General features: G+C 39.0%; 1 protein-coding gene across 2 annotated transcripts in view; it reads right to left on the bottom strand.

Annotated features, from left to right (window-relative positions):
• Window positions 1-17,942, bottom strand: part of Cog5 (component of oligomeric golgi complex 5) — a 277,645-nt gene that overhangs the window by 251,663 nt on the left and 8,040 nt on the right. For both annotated transcript variants that reach the window (XM_051175123.1, XM_051175122.1), the window contains exons 3-5: window positions 13,602-13,659; window positions 9,525-9,579; window positions 8,646-8,715 (exon numbers count right to left, since the gene is read on the bottom strand). In XM_051175123.1, the coding sequence (XP_051031080.1) occupies window positions 8,646-8,715; window positions 9,525-9,579; window positions 13,602-13,659 (183 nt within the window). The remainder of the gene's footprint in view (window positions 1-8,645; window positions 8,716-9,524; window positions 9,580-13,601; window positions 13,660-17,942) is intronic.

Below are 17,942 nucleotides of genomic sequence, written 5' to 3'. Positions count from 1 at the left end.
AAAAAAAAAAGTGATCTCAGCACCTTCAATCCCAGCACTAGAGAGAAATATAAGGAGGGAGGAAGAGACAGAAGCTCAGTGCAGTCTGAGGTTTTGTGGAGACAGGTGCTGTACTCTGGAGATGCAGTCTGAGGACAGAATCACCCATTGGGTCTGAACATTGGCAGAGGTGAGAAATTGAGTGGTTGGCTGCTTTGCTTCTCTGATCTTCAGCTTTAACCCCAATATCCATCTTTTCTCTAGAGTTTTTATTATTAAGACCAATTAGAATTTGTGCTACAGCTATCATGACAGAGGGAGCCATTGTGGGATTAGGGAGAATACTGGTGCTAGAGAAATTCCCAGGAATCCACAAAGATGACCCCAACAAGGACTCCAGTAGAAATAGTGGAGAGGGTGCCTGAACTGGCCTTCTCCAAGGTTAGTAACTACCCTAAATGTCATCATAAGACCTACATCCAGTAACTGATGGAAGCAGATGCAGTGACCCACAGCCAAGCACTGGGCTGAGCTCTGGAGTTTAGTTGAAGAAAGGGAGGAGGGAATCATGTGAACAAAGGGGGGAGGGGAGCCAAGAGCAGGATAGGGAAAACCACAGAGACAGCTGACCTAAGCTAGGGAGAGACCATTGACTGACAGCTGGGAAACCTGCATGGGACCGAATTGGGCCATCTGAACATGGGTGACAGTTACATGGCTTGATCTGTTGGGGGAGAGCCTAGCAGTGGGACCAGGACCTATCCTAGGTGCATGAATTGGCTTCTTAGAGCCCATTCCCTATGGTGGAATACTTTGCTCAGCCTTTATACAGAGAGGAGAGGCTTGATCCTGCCTTAACTCAGTATGCCAGACTTTGTTGATACCCCCACTGAGGAGTGAATGGGAGGTTGGAAAGGGGGAAGAGGGAAGGAGAAGAGAAGGGAGGGGGAACTGGGGTTGGTATGTAAAATGAAAAAATAAAAATAAAAAAAAAGACAAAAAGAACAAAAAGAAATGACATAAATGATTGTGCCAAACTGGGCATGGAAAAGCCTACAGGGCCTCAACTCTAAACAAAGAAATGCAGGCAATTAAGAAAGGCTGGGAACAGGAGAGGTGGTCTTCCCTAGACAAGAGCACACCAACTGTGTGCCCAATGGTCAGCCCTCAAATCATACATAAAAGTAACATAATATGGAGGAAAAAGTTATATTCAGAAATACATACATATATGAAATTTATATATCCATGCAAAAACAATTAAGCATCAATCTGAAGGACAGCGGTGAGAAGTTTATGGAGGGCATGGAGGGAGGAAACAGAAGGAAAAAATATTGTACATAAATTATATTCTCAAAAATAAACAACAATAGCAAAAAGTAAACTTCAAATTAGCACCAAATCTCTTACAATAGCATGTGTTTTTTTTTATGGTTTTCCAAACTAATCACTCTATATGTTATTAGACTGTTTACAGAGATTGGCATTTCTGTGCTGTAACTTCTTCATTTCCTTCTTGATACATTCACTTGCTCAGAGGACAATTATAAAGCCAGTAAGATAGATTTATACTCTATAGAAAATGAAGATAAAATTGGGCTCTCAATATAACACAGTTGGTAGACCACTTGCCTATCATACACAAGGCCCAGAGTTTTAATAGCCAACAATGTATAAAACCAGTTATGATAGCACCTGAGAAGTAGAGGCTGGAGGTGATCAAGGTCATCCTCATCTACATAGTAACCTTCAGATAAGTTTGCATTATGTGAGACTGTACCTCAAAAAAAAAAAAGATAAAGTAATTTGATAATACCAATTAAAAGAAATGAGAACTCAACAAAGTATGACACAAACCATATATGACAAAAAACAAATGGTTTCAGGGATGGTATCCTTCTTTGTTCCAGACTTTTTCAATTTTTCTTATTTACTTTTAAAATTAAGAGTTAGACTAAAACATATGATTTTAAAAGTTTAAAACTAAAATGGTAAATAGCTCAAGTTATTTTTAAAATTTATGACAAATTTATGAATTATATCAGTAGACCCTATTATATTTTTGAAACATTCAGTTAGTTTTTAAAATGTTTAAGTATTGAAAGTGAAAAACTTAAATTTTCATTGACTTTAAAATTTAAATGTTCTATGTAAAATATTATAAATTCTTCAAACCTTTTCTGAAAAACCTGAAGCAATTCATAAGGAAACAATATTACTAAAATGAATTAAGATAGAGATAGTCTTTGGGGGTGATAATTATATTCAACTGATATATTCCTGCATATAAATGAAGCCAGAATCTTCTACTTTAGAAAAAAAAAAAAAAAAAAAAAAAAAGGCTTTCTGGTAAGAGACTGAAATGGAAGTGGGGGCAGAGGAAAAAGATATAAAAAGACACTTTCTTCTAGTGGGAGACATAATCATAGGACATTTATGGTCAAGGCAAAAACATGGTTATTTCCCTCTTGCCTTCTGTCTTACTTAGGGTTTTATTGCTCTGAAGAGACACCATGACCATGGCAACTCTTTTAAAGGAAAACATTTAATTGGGGCTGGTTTACAATTCAGCAATTCAGTCCATTATCATCATGGTGGAAAGCATGGCAGCATGCAGGCAGACATGGTGCTAGAGAAGGAGCTGAGAGTTCTACATCTGGATCCATAGGCAGCCAGAAGTGACTGGGCATGGCTTGAGCATCTGAGACCTCAAATCCCACCATCAGTTACTACTTTCTCTAACAAGGCCACACCTACTCCAAGGCCACACTTCCTAATAGTGATACTCTGTATGGGCTTATGGAGGCCATTTTTTATTCAAACCACATTTCACTCCCTGGCCCGAAATGCTTGTAGGCATATCATAATGTAGAAATGCATTAAGTCCAACTTTAAAAGTCCCCATAATCTTAAATGTCCAGAGATCTACAAGAATGACCCCAACTAACAACCTAAGCAATAGTGGAGAGGCTACCTTAAATGCCCTTCCCCAATAATGAGATTGATGACTATCTTATATGCCTTTACCTAGTAGCTGACAGAAGCAGAAGCAGATACCCACATCTAAGCACTGAGCCAAACTCCTGGAATCCAGGAAGGAGTGATAAGCAAAAGGGTTAAGACCAGGCTGGAAAAACCCATAGAAACTGCTGACCTGAACAAGGGGGAATTCATGGACTCCAGTCTGATAGCTGGAAAACCGACCCACATGCCCTGAATGTGGGTATCAGTTAGAAGGACTAGGCAGTCTATGCGACCTCTGGTAGTGGATCAGTATTTATCCCTATTATACGAATGGGAGCCCATTCCACATAGAGGGATACTCCCTCAACCTAGACACATGGGAGAGGGCCTAGGCCCTGCTCCAAATAATATGACAGACTTTGAAGATTCCCCCATGGAAGGCCTCACCCTCCCTGGGGAGCAGAAAGGGGATGGGATGGGGGTTGGTGGGGGGGGGGGGACAGGGGAGGACAGGTGGGAGGCTGCAGGAACTGGGATTGATACGTAAAACAAGCTTGTTACAAATTTAAATTTAATATATATATATATATATGTATGTATGTATGTATGTATGTATAAAGTCCCCATAATCTTTAACAGTCTCACTGTTGTTTAAAAGTGAAAAGTCCAAAGTCTCTTCTGAGACTCACATAATCTCTCAACTGTAATTCCCTGCAAAATCAAAACGAAAACACAGATCAGTACTTCCAATATACAGTGTTATGGATTATTTTAACTAAGTAAAAATGTGTTATATTTGTTCATGCTGCAGAATATTATTTTAACTTAAAAATGTATTACATTTGTTTATGCTGCATTTGTTTAAAGATGTAAGGATGTGTGTTTAATTATGTAAAGATACATTGCATTTGTTTCACCTTGCCTGCTTAAGGCACCTGATTGGTCTAATAAAGAGCTAAGTGGCCAGTAGCTGGGCAGAGAAAATAGGCAAGTCTGGCAGGCAGAGAGAATAAACAGGAGGAGAAATCTAGGCTCAGAAGAAAAGAAGAACCAGAGAACAAGGAGGAAAGAAAGAAGGGACACATCCAGGGCAAGAAGCCAGGAAGATGACAGACAGACAGACATAGAGAAGCAGTGAAAGTAAGATATATAGTAGTAAGGTAATAAGCCCCGAGGCAAAAGGTAGATAAAGACAAACAGGCTAATTTAAGTTTAAAAAAGAGCTAGCCAGAAATGTGCCTAAGCTAGGCTGAGCATTCAAAACTAGTATAAAAAAAAAAAAAAAAAAAAAAAAAAAAAGCCTCTGTGTCATAATTTGCGAGCTCACTGGTGGCCCAAAAGAAGAAGCCTGGTACAATATATATTAGCATCCCAAAAGGGAGCATAGTACAGAAATACTCAACCAAGAAAAGTAAAAAACCAGGTGGGCAAACTCCAAACTCTTCATCTGCGTGTCTGATATCAAAGTGTTCTTCAGATCTCCAACTCCCTTCTGCTTTTTTGACTTAACACACTTCTTTATCTTGGGCTGGTTTCACTCCCTATTAGCTTTCCGCAGCAGGTATCCCATGGATCTGGCATCTCCAACATACTAGAGTATCCAAGGCAATCTAGGGTCACCTTTACAACTTCACACAAAGGCTTCTCTGGGCCAGGAATACCTCAGACATATGCCTCACCTCAGCAGCTTTCCTTAGTTACAGGGGGAGATTCCATAAACCTTTTCTTCTATCCTTGACTCTAAAGCCAGTACCACATGGCCAAAGCTGCCAGGTTCTGCTGTTTGCTGGAGCTGGAACATGACCCCTTATTCGAATTACATCTTCACCAGCTTTCTGTTTTCAATGGTTTCTTTCACTGCCTACAGTTGGCTGTCCTGGAACTCACTCTGTAGACCAGGCTGGCATCATACTCATAGATCTGCCTGCCTCTAGCTTCCCAGTGCTGGGATTAAATGCCAGCACCACCACATCTAGCTCTAAGCATCTCTTTAATTCCTTTTCACATGGTGGAAGCTTAGATGGGCAGGATCCTGCCCTGAGGTCACCACCTCCCATTGTTCCATTTAACATCAAAATTTTCTTTAACTTGTTTATTTCCTTAAACACAGGACTTAACTCCATTGCACTTTATAGTGCCCCTTCTTAAATTGTGCAATTTGTATTTTTCCCTGCTCAACTTTCTCCTTTTCATTATAAATCTTCATAAAAGTGACTGCTAACAACTATATATGACAGAGTTAATACTAGGCTGTTTTGAGAGTTCATCTGCCAATGCCATTAATCAAAAACTTTTCAATTTAGCCTCAGGCAGACTTTTCAGACAACAGCAAAAAGCAGCCACATTATTTGCCAAAATAATCACAAGAACAGTCTCTAGGTCACACAATAAAATTATTCTTCTCTGAAACCTCTTGAGCCAGGCCCCCACAGTTCAAATCACCCTCAGCACCACTGTCTTCCATGTTCCTACTAGGATGGTCCATTAAGCCCATTTAAAGCATTCAACTGCTTTTCTAATCCAAAATCCCAACACACACATTCCTCCAAACAAAAGCATGGTTGGGTCTATCACAGCAATATCCTAAACTCTGGAACCAACTTCTGTCTTAGAGTTCTATCACTGTGAAGAAACACCATGAACATGGCAACTCTTTTAAAGGAAAATATTTAATCGGGGCTGGCTTGAAGTTCAAAAGTCCATTGTCATCAAAGCAGGAAGCATGGAAGCATGCAGACAGACATGGTGCTAGAGAAGGAGCTGAAAGCTCCACATCTAGATCTGTAAGCAGCAGGAAGTGACTGCCACACTGGTTATGGCTTGAGCATCTGAGAACTCAAACCCTGTCCCCAGTGTCCACTTCTTCCCAAAAGGCCACACTTCCTAATAGCACCACTCCCTATGGGCCTAGAGGGGCCATTTTCTTTCAAACCATCACATTTGCTATCCCACATATACTTCAACTAACTTGAAGCTCAATGAAGAACAAGTTAAGCAGGAACATCAGTTTTTCCGATGTTCAAAATGTAAAAAAAGTAAACAATAATGATTAAAAATCTATAAGTAAATCAGGGTGGTGGTGGCACATGCACTCGGGAGGCAGAGGCTGGGGAGTTCCAGGATAGGCTCCAAAGCTACACAGAAAAACCCTGTCTCAAAACAAAACAAACAAACAAACAAAAACCCAAGTAAGCTCATGAAGAGCCCCCAAGGACACAGAATGATTTAAAAGGCAACACATTTCTAAGACAATTTTCCTAAGCTATGAATTAGCATAGGTATTATTTAGGCTTGGTTTGATGTCAAGCTTTTCAATCTTCTTTAACTACTTTCTTTCCTCATGCACAGTGCTCTGAAAGCTCTCTGTATCAGTGTATCATCACTTTCACCTAGGCATCCCAGTACTGTCTCTGTACAGACTGTGGCCACACTCTAAAATGTGTCTGTCTCTTCTCTTTCTGGTCCACAACATACTTCCTTTACTATTTCTTATTTTTAAGGGAAATACTCAGAGCTTTACAAAAACCTACTAGAGTACCCAATTTATACCTGGGGACAATTTATAGAGTTTTATGAAGTTGATTTTCCATTATAAATTAGGAGGCCAAAAACACTGAAGAATGGGTCTTTAGACTGTCAATACCATTCTCCAGCTCAATCTGTTCTATAAATGGAGACACAGTAGTAGTGGAAAATCCCCTATGTTCATGCTTTTATATCAGATTTGAAACTAAGAGACTGCTTCTAGGTCTATGTGGCCCTGTCTCTAGTCCCTGTCTAGACCTATATAGACCTTGACTCAGATATACTGAATGATTCTCATCTTCAATCAATAATTCTGCCAAACCTAATACAAGGACAGGGGACCCAATGAGACCACCCTCTGTCTCTTGACCAGCTGAAAATTCTCACCTGCTCTCTCAAAACTCTTTTCCTCCCCTTCTCCCCTCTCCTGTGCCCTCAAGACCAACCATCCAGCCAATCTCATAAGGCCATCCTCACTCCATCCAAGGGAATGAGGACAGGAGCAAGTCAGTCAACACCAATCAAGGACACACTGAATGGACACAGCAGCATCAATGCCTGCTTTATATAAAGTAATAGACAAGGTCCAGTTTAAGGACAATTTTAGTGATTTCTCAAGAAATGGATTCTACGATGAATTCCTTCATGTGAGCTTCATGTCTGTCTCCATCTTAACAAGAAGTCATCTCAGTATTTGTTTATTGACACTTCTGATGAAAAGGAGCCGATTCTTCAGAAGGCTACAGTAGCTGGTGGGCTAGCAAACAACATCCTAATCCATGATGTCTAAACACCTGGGGAAAAAATGTCTCCATCACAGACCCCAGTTGGAACCCTGAGGACCCTAGTCATAGAGGTAATCCAGAAACCTCTTAACTTGCCTCGAAACAGAAAAAGAAATGTCTACTTAAGGCTGTCAGCTCTGAAAGAGTCAAAGAAAATAAAAAGAATATTGTGAATTTCTCCAACCACCATTAAGGTCTTCTGAAAATCAACAATACCAAACCAGAATTGATGGAAACATAATCCTTAATAGCTTAGCAGCTATAAACTTTACATAATAAGCTGCCTCAGATATTTATAGAATGTTGCAAAACCCTGAACTAAGGCATCTAATACCATTTTTAAACATAGTATAAGAGGCCAGGACTTCATTTTGAAAAAATAACAGCAGGAGAGGCAAAAAAGGAGAGGGGGCAGATTAGAGGGGGGAAAAAAAAGCAACTATGGCCTGCTTTAATTCAACCATCATCTCACAGTAACCCACAGAATTCCAGGATATATACCCAATGAGAATCTGCCAACTGTATCACAACCAAAGTATATATAGCTGGAAAAGCATTGAAAAGGAACTGTTCTAAGGAGTGAAGAAAGGGTCAGCTAGAAACAATTCACTTAGAGCAAAATTCTGAGCAGTATCTCCATAGAAGGAGAATGCACATATGACCTGCAAAGACCCAAACACTCTCTAGGCTCCACTACAAGGACAGTGTCATATCAGTGAAGCCTCAGCTTCACAGTAACAGGGGATCCAGCAAGCAGGAAAAAAGAACACTTATGGATACAGAAACTGCTTTATTTATCCTTGTGAGCATTTGTCAGTACCAGACGCATATGGGCAGTCCAAGGGAAGATTCACCTTTCTCTTTTGTTGTGGCACAGGTTCCACCACCATTACTCTTCCATTCCTGTCCCTGCTAGGTAGAGATTTCCTTAATACACTGGGTTTCTCTATCTCCCAGCAGAAGAAAGAGGCATGTTTCTACAGAGCCAGAGCACAGTATCACCTAACTGCTTCCTCGATAATTCTGGCACAGAACTTCAGCATGTCCCTGAAAACATAAAAAGAGTCTAATGGATGGCTCCACACTCCTATGCATGTAGGCTGCACAAATTGGACTCAGTGAGTTATTTTGAAAGGAAGGTAAAAGGGTATCTATTAGGCAAGTCTATGAAAGAGAAGGGAACATGAGAGAGAATATAATCAAGATACATTTTATGTGTGTGTTAAATCATCAAAGAATAATTTCCATAGAGAAATATTTAACATCAACCCTCTGGCCTCTACCCCTTCATGCACAAGTACAGCTACCCACATACATCATAAGCACAAAAAATTTTCCCACTTATCAAACAGGGTGGAAAATAAAGTTAAAGAATCAGATGTGAGAACCTACCTGAAGTCTTGCTAGTTGTGCAGTACGGGCTACTATTTTATTATATGGCTCAACAATTTTTGACTTCATCCTAAGGCCAAAAAAAAAAAAAGTGGGGGGAAATAGTGAGAATAAAATCATTTTTAAATATCAATGGGGGACTAGAGAGATGACTCAATGGGAGTCATGTCATTCTGTAAATGTGTTTCTCATATTGGTTAATGAATAAAACACTGTAGGCCAATAGGAAAGCAAGATAGGCAGGACTAGGAGGAAAGAGGAAGTTGGAAGGAGTCAGCATGGAGAGACTAGAGAGAGAAGAACGCCAGCCCCTCTCTCCGGTAAAATGAGACCACATGGAAATACTTAGAGTAATAGAGATGGGTTAATAAGACAGAGCTAGTCGATAAGAAACTAGTAACAGGCCAACAGTGCTATTATCAAATACAGTGTCTCTGTGTGTTATTTGGGGCTGGCGCAGTGGTGGGACCAGACCGGCAGGGAAAAAGTACTCATAAGAATGCTTGCTGTACAGCATGAAAATCTGAGTTCAGACCCCATCACCTATGTAAAAAGTTAGGCATGGCTATATGTGAACCTGTAACCCTATGCAATTATGGGAGGAGACAGGAAGATCACTGGGACTTGCTGGCCACCAGCCTCACTCCAAGTTCAATGAGAGTGTTTCTCTGTCTCAAGGGAGTAAGGTAGAGAGTGATACTAGATAACTACCTTTGACCTCTATGCACATACCTATACACACATATACACCACATGCACACATATATGTCACATTCAAACACAAGCATACACAGATAAGTAAATCTAAAAACACATCTGCTACATATCAATGGCTAGAAATCGCTCCATCTCATATATTTATAAAGTGAACTACAGTACCTATCAACAGCTCCCTGTAAAGCTCCAATTCTTGTCTGCATCATCTGAAGAACACCTAGGAAAGATAACAACCATATAGGCATTACAAAATTTACAAAATTCACACTGGACCAAAAGAACAGAATATAAAATATACATAAATAGCATCATAATGTTTTTCTCCCATCATCCTGATGCAGGCAACCAATATCACTTCTAAGTTCAGTTATAAAAGCCTGCGACTAGCCTCCTATTCCAATACCTGGCCCATTACAGAAGCCTGACAGGAAACTAGGTATGGCTACTTACTGCTGACAGGTTTCCATTTCACATGGTGTAGAAATTTTAAAACTATATAGTGCTGAGGGCTGTACAACACTGAAAACACACTAGGCACTGCTCAATCAGATACGTGAAACTTGTTTAAAAATTAAACTATAATGGAAAAATTAACATTACACATATTTGCTACAATTATGTTTTAAAAATCTGAGTGATAGGGAATTCTCTGCTTAGTATCCTTCCACGCTATCTTCTTCACTCCTATAGTAAAGCAATAGTCAGTCCAGTTTGTGTTCCCGAAGCCAGTCAACACATTCCCTCGTCTTTCCACTGTTTTTCCAGTTGCTCCTGTGTTCAAGTATCTCTCACTTTGGCTTCAATCACCTTCTTTTCACCTGTATCCTTTTAAGGATTTCATTCAATCCCAACTTTTAAATGCTATCTTTTCCATAAAAAATTATTTACTGACACATGTGAATATGGAAAGGGGTGTGTGATTTCTTCTTTACATCTTCCTGTACATGTACAACCCCCAGCCCTAAATTCTGGCCTGTCAAATTTAATATGCTGACGGTGACTTCTGCCCTATCCCAACCCTGCCAAGTCATAATCCTGTGAATTTATCCCATTTCAACAAGTCACATCCAGTTAGCAGACTAAGTCTAAGAAATCACTGTGGTGACTTCTCACTCTGCTTTCAATCCCCTCAAAGAAATCTTTCAGTTCTGCTTCAATTTTACTCCCATCAACTGCTCTCTTTCTCTTCCCCACGCTAGTCCAAGGCACCATCAGCCTCACTACCCTACCAGTGCTGTCATCCTGGAGAGGCAGCAGGAAAAAGCACTTACAACACTCACCTTGTCTTACAGTACTCCGATTATCAAACTCTCTAATGGTTAACATCTACATTCAGAATGAAATCAAAATTCCTTTCCAGCAAATTCATCTGTGACTCTCACCCTTGTTCACCACATTCATTCACAAAAGTCACTCTGGCCTTCCCTATTGCCCTGAAGCACATCAAGGTAAGTCCTGCTCCAACTGACCATTCCCTAAGCTTTCAACAATCTCTCCAGTTCTCCACACACAGCTCTTTCTCATCCTTCAGATGTCAGCTCAAAATGCTACCTTGTTGGAAAGGCCTTCTCTGACTGTTAAAAATAGGAGGGTCTCCCCTTCCTCTACTTGATGGGTTTCTTTGTAGGACTTAAAAATGTCTGATTTTTTATTTGTACATTTTTTATACTTTTGGTTGTAAGCCTAGCCTTTAATGGCTGAGCCATCTCTCCAGCCCTATTTGTAGATTTTTTTTTTTAATTGACCTTACCATCTGAAAGAAACATTGTTTCATAAGGACAGTGGTTTGGTCTATTCCTCAAATACCTGGTATCAAATGTGTTCTCAATTGCTCTTTAATTAACTAAATAAACAGGAAAAATGGGAATAAATTCTCTTTTAAAGTAGGATGAATTAAAAAAAAAAAAAAAAAGGTAGGGTGAATGAATGAATGTACTTCCAAAACTACATTTTTTTTTTCCCAAATACAGGGGGAAAAGATGAAGAAGTTAGGAATAAGGATTAAATTTTCCAAGTATACTACATATTTCATCATCTCAAACTAACATTCTAAAAGTGCTTTGAAATATACACTATGCTAATATACAAATACATATATATGAAGATATATGAATATACAGATAGGGATATAAGGGCTTCACAAAGCCAGGAATTAAACCCAGGGCCTCACACATGTTAGGCAAGCTGTTTAACACTGATTTACAACCCTAATGGTGTTTTAAATGTGTAACCCTTAAAAAGAATTCTGGGAAAGGAATTGGAGAAATGGTTCAGCCTTTAAAGAATAAGACTCAAAACCAGAAGGTCAAAAAGCACCCTAGGGGGAAAAAAAGCACATTGTAAGGATATGCAGATAGAAAACCCTCATTGAGGCCGAGTGTGCTGACCCACTCCTTTAATCCCAGCACTCTGGAGGCAGAGGCAGGTGGATCTCTGTGAGTTTGAGGTAAACCATGTCTACACAGTTAGTTTCAGGCCAGCCAGGGCTAAACTGTGAGACTGCTTCAAAAAAAAAAAAAAAAAAAAAAATAGTAAGAGGAGCTGAGCATGTGGTGTACATATTTAATACTATCACTTGGTAGGCAGAGACAGGCAAATAAATCTCTGAGTTCAAAGCCAGTCTGGTCTACAGAATGGGTTCCAGGCCAGCCAGGGCTACACAAGGAAATCCTGTCTCAGAAAACTAAATAAGAGATTAAAATTTTTTTAAATGAATGAAGACATAATGAGAAGTATTTCTATTATAACGGTAACTCACCTAATCAATGTACTATCATTTCACAAGTGAAAATTATATTATTTGATTTCAAAGTTACCATTAAAATATTACTATTCTAAGAAACTCATAAAAAACTTAAGAGATTAAAAAATAATAAGGGCTATCAATACTTAGAGACTCTTAACTTGTTCAAGAATGTAGCTCAGGTTTTCAAGTTAACAATCAAACTATCAGGTCCCAGAATGCTAAGCCTCCTAATGTGCTTTAGAAACACCAGGGATTCTGAGGTAAGCTCTTATTTTTGACACTATAAGAAATACCGTTAGAAGAAACAAAGAATATGGCATCACAGAAAAACAAAAACCCCTTTTCCTTAAGAATTTACTCAACACAGTAGAAAATAAAATCACTTAACTTTTTTTTGGATGTGATAAATAGTAATCAAAACACAAGGGTCACAATTTCACACAAGCTAGAGTTAGCTGGGAAGAAGAATGTCAGCTGAAAAAAAAAAAAAAAAAAAAAACACTGCCATCAAGATTGCCTATAGGAACTCTGATGGGCATTTTCTTGATTAATGCAAAGCATAGCGTGGGAGAGCTCAGCCCATCATGGGTAGTACCAGGCCTGGGTAGGAGGTCCTGAAGTGGATAAGAAAGCAACTGAATTAGCCATGGAGAACAAGTCGAACAACTAAAACACTGGAATAATTGAACAGTACTTCTCCATGGCCTCTGCTTCAAAACCTGCCTTGAGATGCTGTCCTGACTGTCCTCAGTGATAGAGTATGAAATGAAAGTTGTATATTGAAATAAATCCCTTCTCCCCAAATTACTTTTGGCCATGGTCTTTTATCACAACAATAGAAACTTTGAGACAGAAGTAATAATGAAAAACTTAATAGTAACATTTTATACCTATAAGATGTAATCAAGAAAACAGTGAAAAATTCATAAAAGAATTAGTCAAACATGAGTCGCACAAATAAGAAATCTAATCTGGATTATTCTACTATACTCTCACTGACAAGAATGTCTAAGAAAGGAAAAAATACATAAAATTTCACACCTACTTCCACTACTACTTATTCTAAAACTACAAATTTCTTGTTGTTTTAACTAACTAAGATTTATGGAAATATTCATATATGCAAGCCTGTTTTGAGCATTTTCTTCAATCATTTAATCCTTAAGATAACATCATTTAGGTACACATTTAGTATATATGTTACAAATAGGAAAACTGCAGCAGAACAAAAGTAACTATCTTGCCCAAGAAGTCATCTGAACTTAGCTTATGGGTCATTTAATGAATCAGTTTTTCTCTTACACTGCCACCTTGTCCACTTTCACATTATCTGCTGGTTGCTTTAGATCTTCCTGGTAAACCTTAGTAGCTACAACAGAGCCTGTACAATCAATAAAATGTAAAAGTACCTTCTAGCCAGCCCTCAAACTCAAAAACAACTCATGGTTCCCTAACCTAGCTCCATCTAATAGTAATAAATAATGAAAATGTACCTTCCAAAGATTCAATCCCAGTTGCTTGTGCCAGTAAATCTTCATGTCTTGCAACAACCTGAAAAATCAGCATTAGCTCTGATTAACTATATCACCACAGGGTACACACACACACACACACACACACACACACACACACACACACACACACCATATACGCATGCAAATTATGAGGTATGCTTGAGATGGGTTATAACAGAAACACATAAATCATTTATAGTTCTGTAAAGAGCAAACTGTGCCTTAGTCTATTTGAGGTACTAACCAAGAACTATAACATAGATACTACACAAGAGACTCATCATCATAGTTCTGAAGGCTGAAGTCCAAAATCAAGTGTAAGCAACCAATATCCATTCATCATCAGTGGTACTTCTGTGTCCCGACATGGAGGAAAGATGAACAACTTCCTATGGGGCTCTGCCAATTTAGCAAGGTACTAATCATCTCTCCAAAACCCACCTATCAAAAATAACATTTTGGGGGTTGTCTCAATATACGATAAACTTCAGGGTGAAGGGGCCAAGGTTTAAAAAAAAAAAAAAATGTCCTGCCCTTGACTAGACCCAAGACCTAGACCAAGGAAAAACACCCTGACCATTAATTGACTCCCACAACCAGGGTTGAAATCCCACCAATACCTGAGCTTGCCTCAGAGTCAGGCTGCAGAATCCCTGATATCCCTGAGGATGAAAATCCACCAATCCCTGAGCACAGAATCCCACCAATCCAATGTCCCTGAGCCCAAAATCCTACCAATCCCTGAGCTTGCCCCAAAATCAGTCTACAAAAATCCACTAACCCAAGCCACTCTAGAAATACCACCGCCCACACACACCAAGAAATCCTATATAAGTTCTGTAGCCTGTTCAGTTTGTTGCTGTTTCTCACCCAAAGCAGCCACCCTCCTAGATTCTTCCTTTCCAATAAATCTCTTGAGTGAGGTTTGTTGTGTGGTGTGACATTTTCACCAGAGTGGAACATAACAGTAACAACTTTTTTCTAGAGCAGAGCAGAGCCATAGCACTTGCCCTGAGGAAACTTTCCCCTAGTAGAGTTGTTATACTCCAGGACCTGAGCAGAGCTGTAAGACTCACCTGAGCAGAACAGAGCAGTAACAATTTTGCTGGCAAAACTTCCCTTAGCAGAGAAAAGTTGAACACTCTTCAGGAACAGGGCTGTAACAACTTCAATGGGAAAATCCTCCCCTGCCAGAGCAGAGCATTCCCTTGGGCAGAGCTCTTAGCTGCTCCTCTTACAGTGACTTTGAGGTATTCCCTGGTTCCTGACTACCAGGATACCTTTCCATCCAAGCTGCAATACTTTTATGAACATATGAACATGTAGAGTTGCAGCTTATTTGAAAAAGTATGTGTCTACTATGCATGAGGCCCTGAATTCAATTCTCAGCAGTTAAAATGAAAATTCAACATATGAATCTTGAGGAAATGCAAACTTAGGCCAAGGCAAGCTCCCTACTTCCCTATTTCCTATATAAGTAGAACTGTGCAAATAATGATAAAATCCCTGTTGATGTGTTTTTCTTGTGCTTAGCCTCCATAGAATTCTTTCAAAATCAAGTTTTTCTTTATTCTTGGAATTCATTTAGTATCATCAATGGCACATCCTGAAAACTAAACCACTCAGTACTTATCCAGCCCTGTGTAAATCCGAAGTGGCCAGGCCCTAATTCTAAGGACTTGCCAGGTTTTACCTACAGAACACTCTAAGGGTCATAACAGCCTGATTCAGCCCCTTGCTGAGCCCTACTCTGCCCTACAGCCAAGCTCTGCCCTACAGAGTAAAAAGCACAAACTCAGAACTTGAAAACCCACCAATCCCTGAGCTTAAAAATCTACCAACCCCATCCATGGAAATCTCCACCCTGGAAAACTCCATATGTAAGAAACCCAATATAACCCTGCCACCTGCTCAGTTTTTAGCTGCTTTCCTCTCAAGCAAAGGCAGCCAACCTCCTGTGTTTTTTTTTGTTTTTTTTTTTTTTTTTCAAATAAATCTCTCCTGTGCGGTTTGTTGTATACTAAGACTTTGTGTTATTCCTTGGTCAGGATACCTTTCCCCTCAGAGCTGCAACAAAAAAAAAAACTTTTCTCTACGAATGATCAAATGATTGATATTTTTGTGGAAATTGGGGCAGTGTTGATGGCTATAACCAAAATGGGGAAGAGCGGATAAGTTAAACAGCACATGTAAAAAATTCCTTGGTACATTAGAAATCATGCAATGGGACTGAAGAGATGGCTCAGTGGATAAGAGCATTGTTTGCTCTTATAGAAGACCCATATTCAATTCCCAACACCCATACAGAGGCTAATAATTGTTCATAGCTCCAGTTCCAGGGAAGCCAAGATCTTATCTGGCCTCCAGATGCCAGGCACACACATGGTATATGTAAATACATGTAAGCAAAACATGCATACACATAAGATAAATGTAAATAAAATAAAAAAGAAAGCATGTAAATACTAGTAATATTCTGGAAATTCTGAATTTTCCACACTTTCTCAGTATAACAAAGTTCTCCATCTAGCCTGTGTACTAAAGTTCCTTATCAGCAAAGCATCATTCATGGGTGCCTTCACTTTGGCCTCTTCTGGAAATCACTGTCATTCTATTGACTCCTTTATCCTTCATTTTGCACTATTTTAAATATAAAATTTGTTCTATCAATTCTTTTCCTATCATTACTACTTCATATAAGTGTTACCTTTATTTTGTCTTTTATCAATAAAGTTGCATGGTGGTTTCAATGGGAATGGACTCTATAGGCTCATATATTTGAATGTTGGTTCCCAGTTGGTAGAACTATTTGGGAAGGATTAGGAGGTGTGTCCTGTTGGAGGAAGTGTGTCACTAGGGGTGGGCTTTGAAGTTTCCAAAGCCCACACAGTTCCCAGGTAGCTTTCTGCCTGTCACTTGTGGAGCAGATGTGAGCTTTCATCTACTGCTCCAGCACCATGCTCTCTGCCATGATAGTCATGGACTCTAAGCCTCTGGAACCATGAGCCTCCAAATTAAATACCTTCTATTATAAATCACCTTGGTCATGGCAATAAAAAAAAAAATAAGATGGGCTGCCATCAGATGACTGAATTTTATCCAGATTATTGATATTGATGTAGTCATCAATATATCTATCTTAACAAGAATAATTTTCTTTTTTCCTTTACCTCTCATGACACTTTGAAAAGGTTGAAAACTAAAAATTACTCTTTCACACACTCCCACTGCTGCCAATCAGGTGCCTTTCCAACACAAGTAAAAGACAAAAGAAAGGAGAAAATGTAAGCCCCTTGAGATGCAGAATGTTCCCGCCCCTCCCATGAGGACCTCCAACCACCATGTTCCAACCACAGAACACTCTAAATGCCCTAACAGCTTCTGAAAAAAACAATGTAGTAGGTTCAGCTCTCATCCTAGAATGAAGAGACTGTGATCTCACATATCTAGATAGACAGACAGACAGACAGATAAAAGTTATCCTCCTAAGGAGTATTAATTTCAAATTCTCATGAATTCCTACTAAAGAAATACTAGATGAAAGAAGAAAAATACCAAATGTAAAAGTGAAACAAGGGGCTGAAGAAAAGGCTCAGCAGTAAAGAGCACAGACTGCTCTTCCACAGGTCCTGAATTCAATTCCCAGCAACTCATGTAATGACCCTCTTCTGAGACAAAATTTCTCAGATAGTTTAAGGACAGTCTCCTCTTCTCTGTAAAAACACCTTCTGTACTCTATATAAAGGAGGCTTCACTTGACAGTTACTTCTGTCTGTATCTGGAGAACCAAGGAATGTGCTCTCATTCCTCTACTCCACAGCCTTACACAAAGTCTGACATTAAGTGTCTTCTAAATATTTGTATATTTAGAAATATAATCAGAATTTTAAAGTTGAAGCAATCTTGTAAGTCATCACAATCTTTCTAAGCTATTCTTTTCATTAACAAAGAAACTCAGATACAAAAAGTTAGATGATATTATGTCTCGTGGTATGACAGATCTAAGTTTCCTGGTAAACAGTCCATTTATTTACAAACGTATTTATTCATCTAAGTACTTCTTCAATAACTACTCAGACAAAAAAAACCAAAAAACAAAAAAAAAGAAAAGTAAGTATTTTGGGAAATGGGGATATAGCTTAGTTGGTAAGGTGCTTGTCTGGCAGTGCAAGTCCCTGTGTTCAATACCTAGTGCTATGAGACAAACAAACAAAAAAGAAGCAGATCATAGAGCAACCCTATGACAGTTGTCAATTATAGAAGAAATCTTTAAGTTTATCTACAGCAATATCTTCTTAGTTAGTAAAGGACATAATTTTT

Source organism: Phodopus roborovskii, unplaced genomic scaffold (genome assembly GCF_943737965.1).
Source record: "Phodopus roborovskii unplaced genomic scaffold, PHOROB, whole genome shotgun sequence".
In the NCBI taxonomy this organism is placed as follows: domain Eukaryota; kingdom Metazoa; phylum Chordata; class Mammalia; order Rodentia; family Cricetidae; genus Phodopus; species Phodopus roborovskii.
The sequence above is the reverse complement of the archived record's forward strand: the minus strand, read 5'-3'. Positions and strand labels throughout refer to the sequence as shown.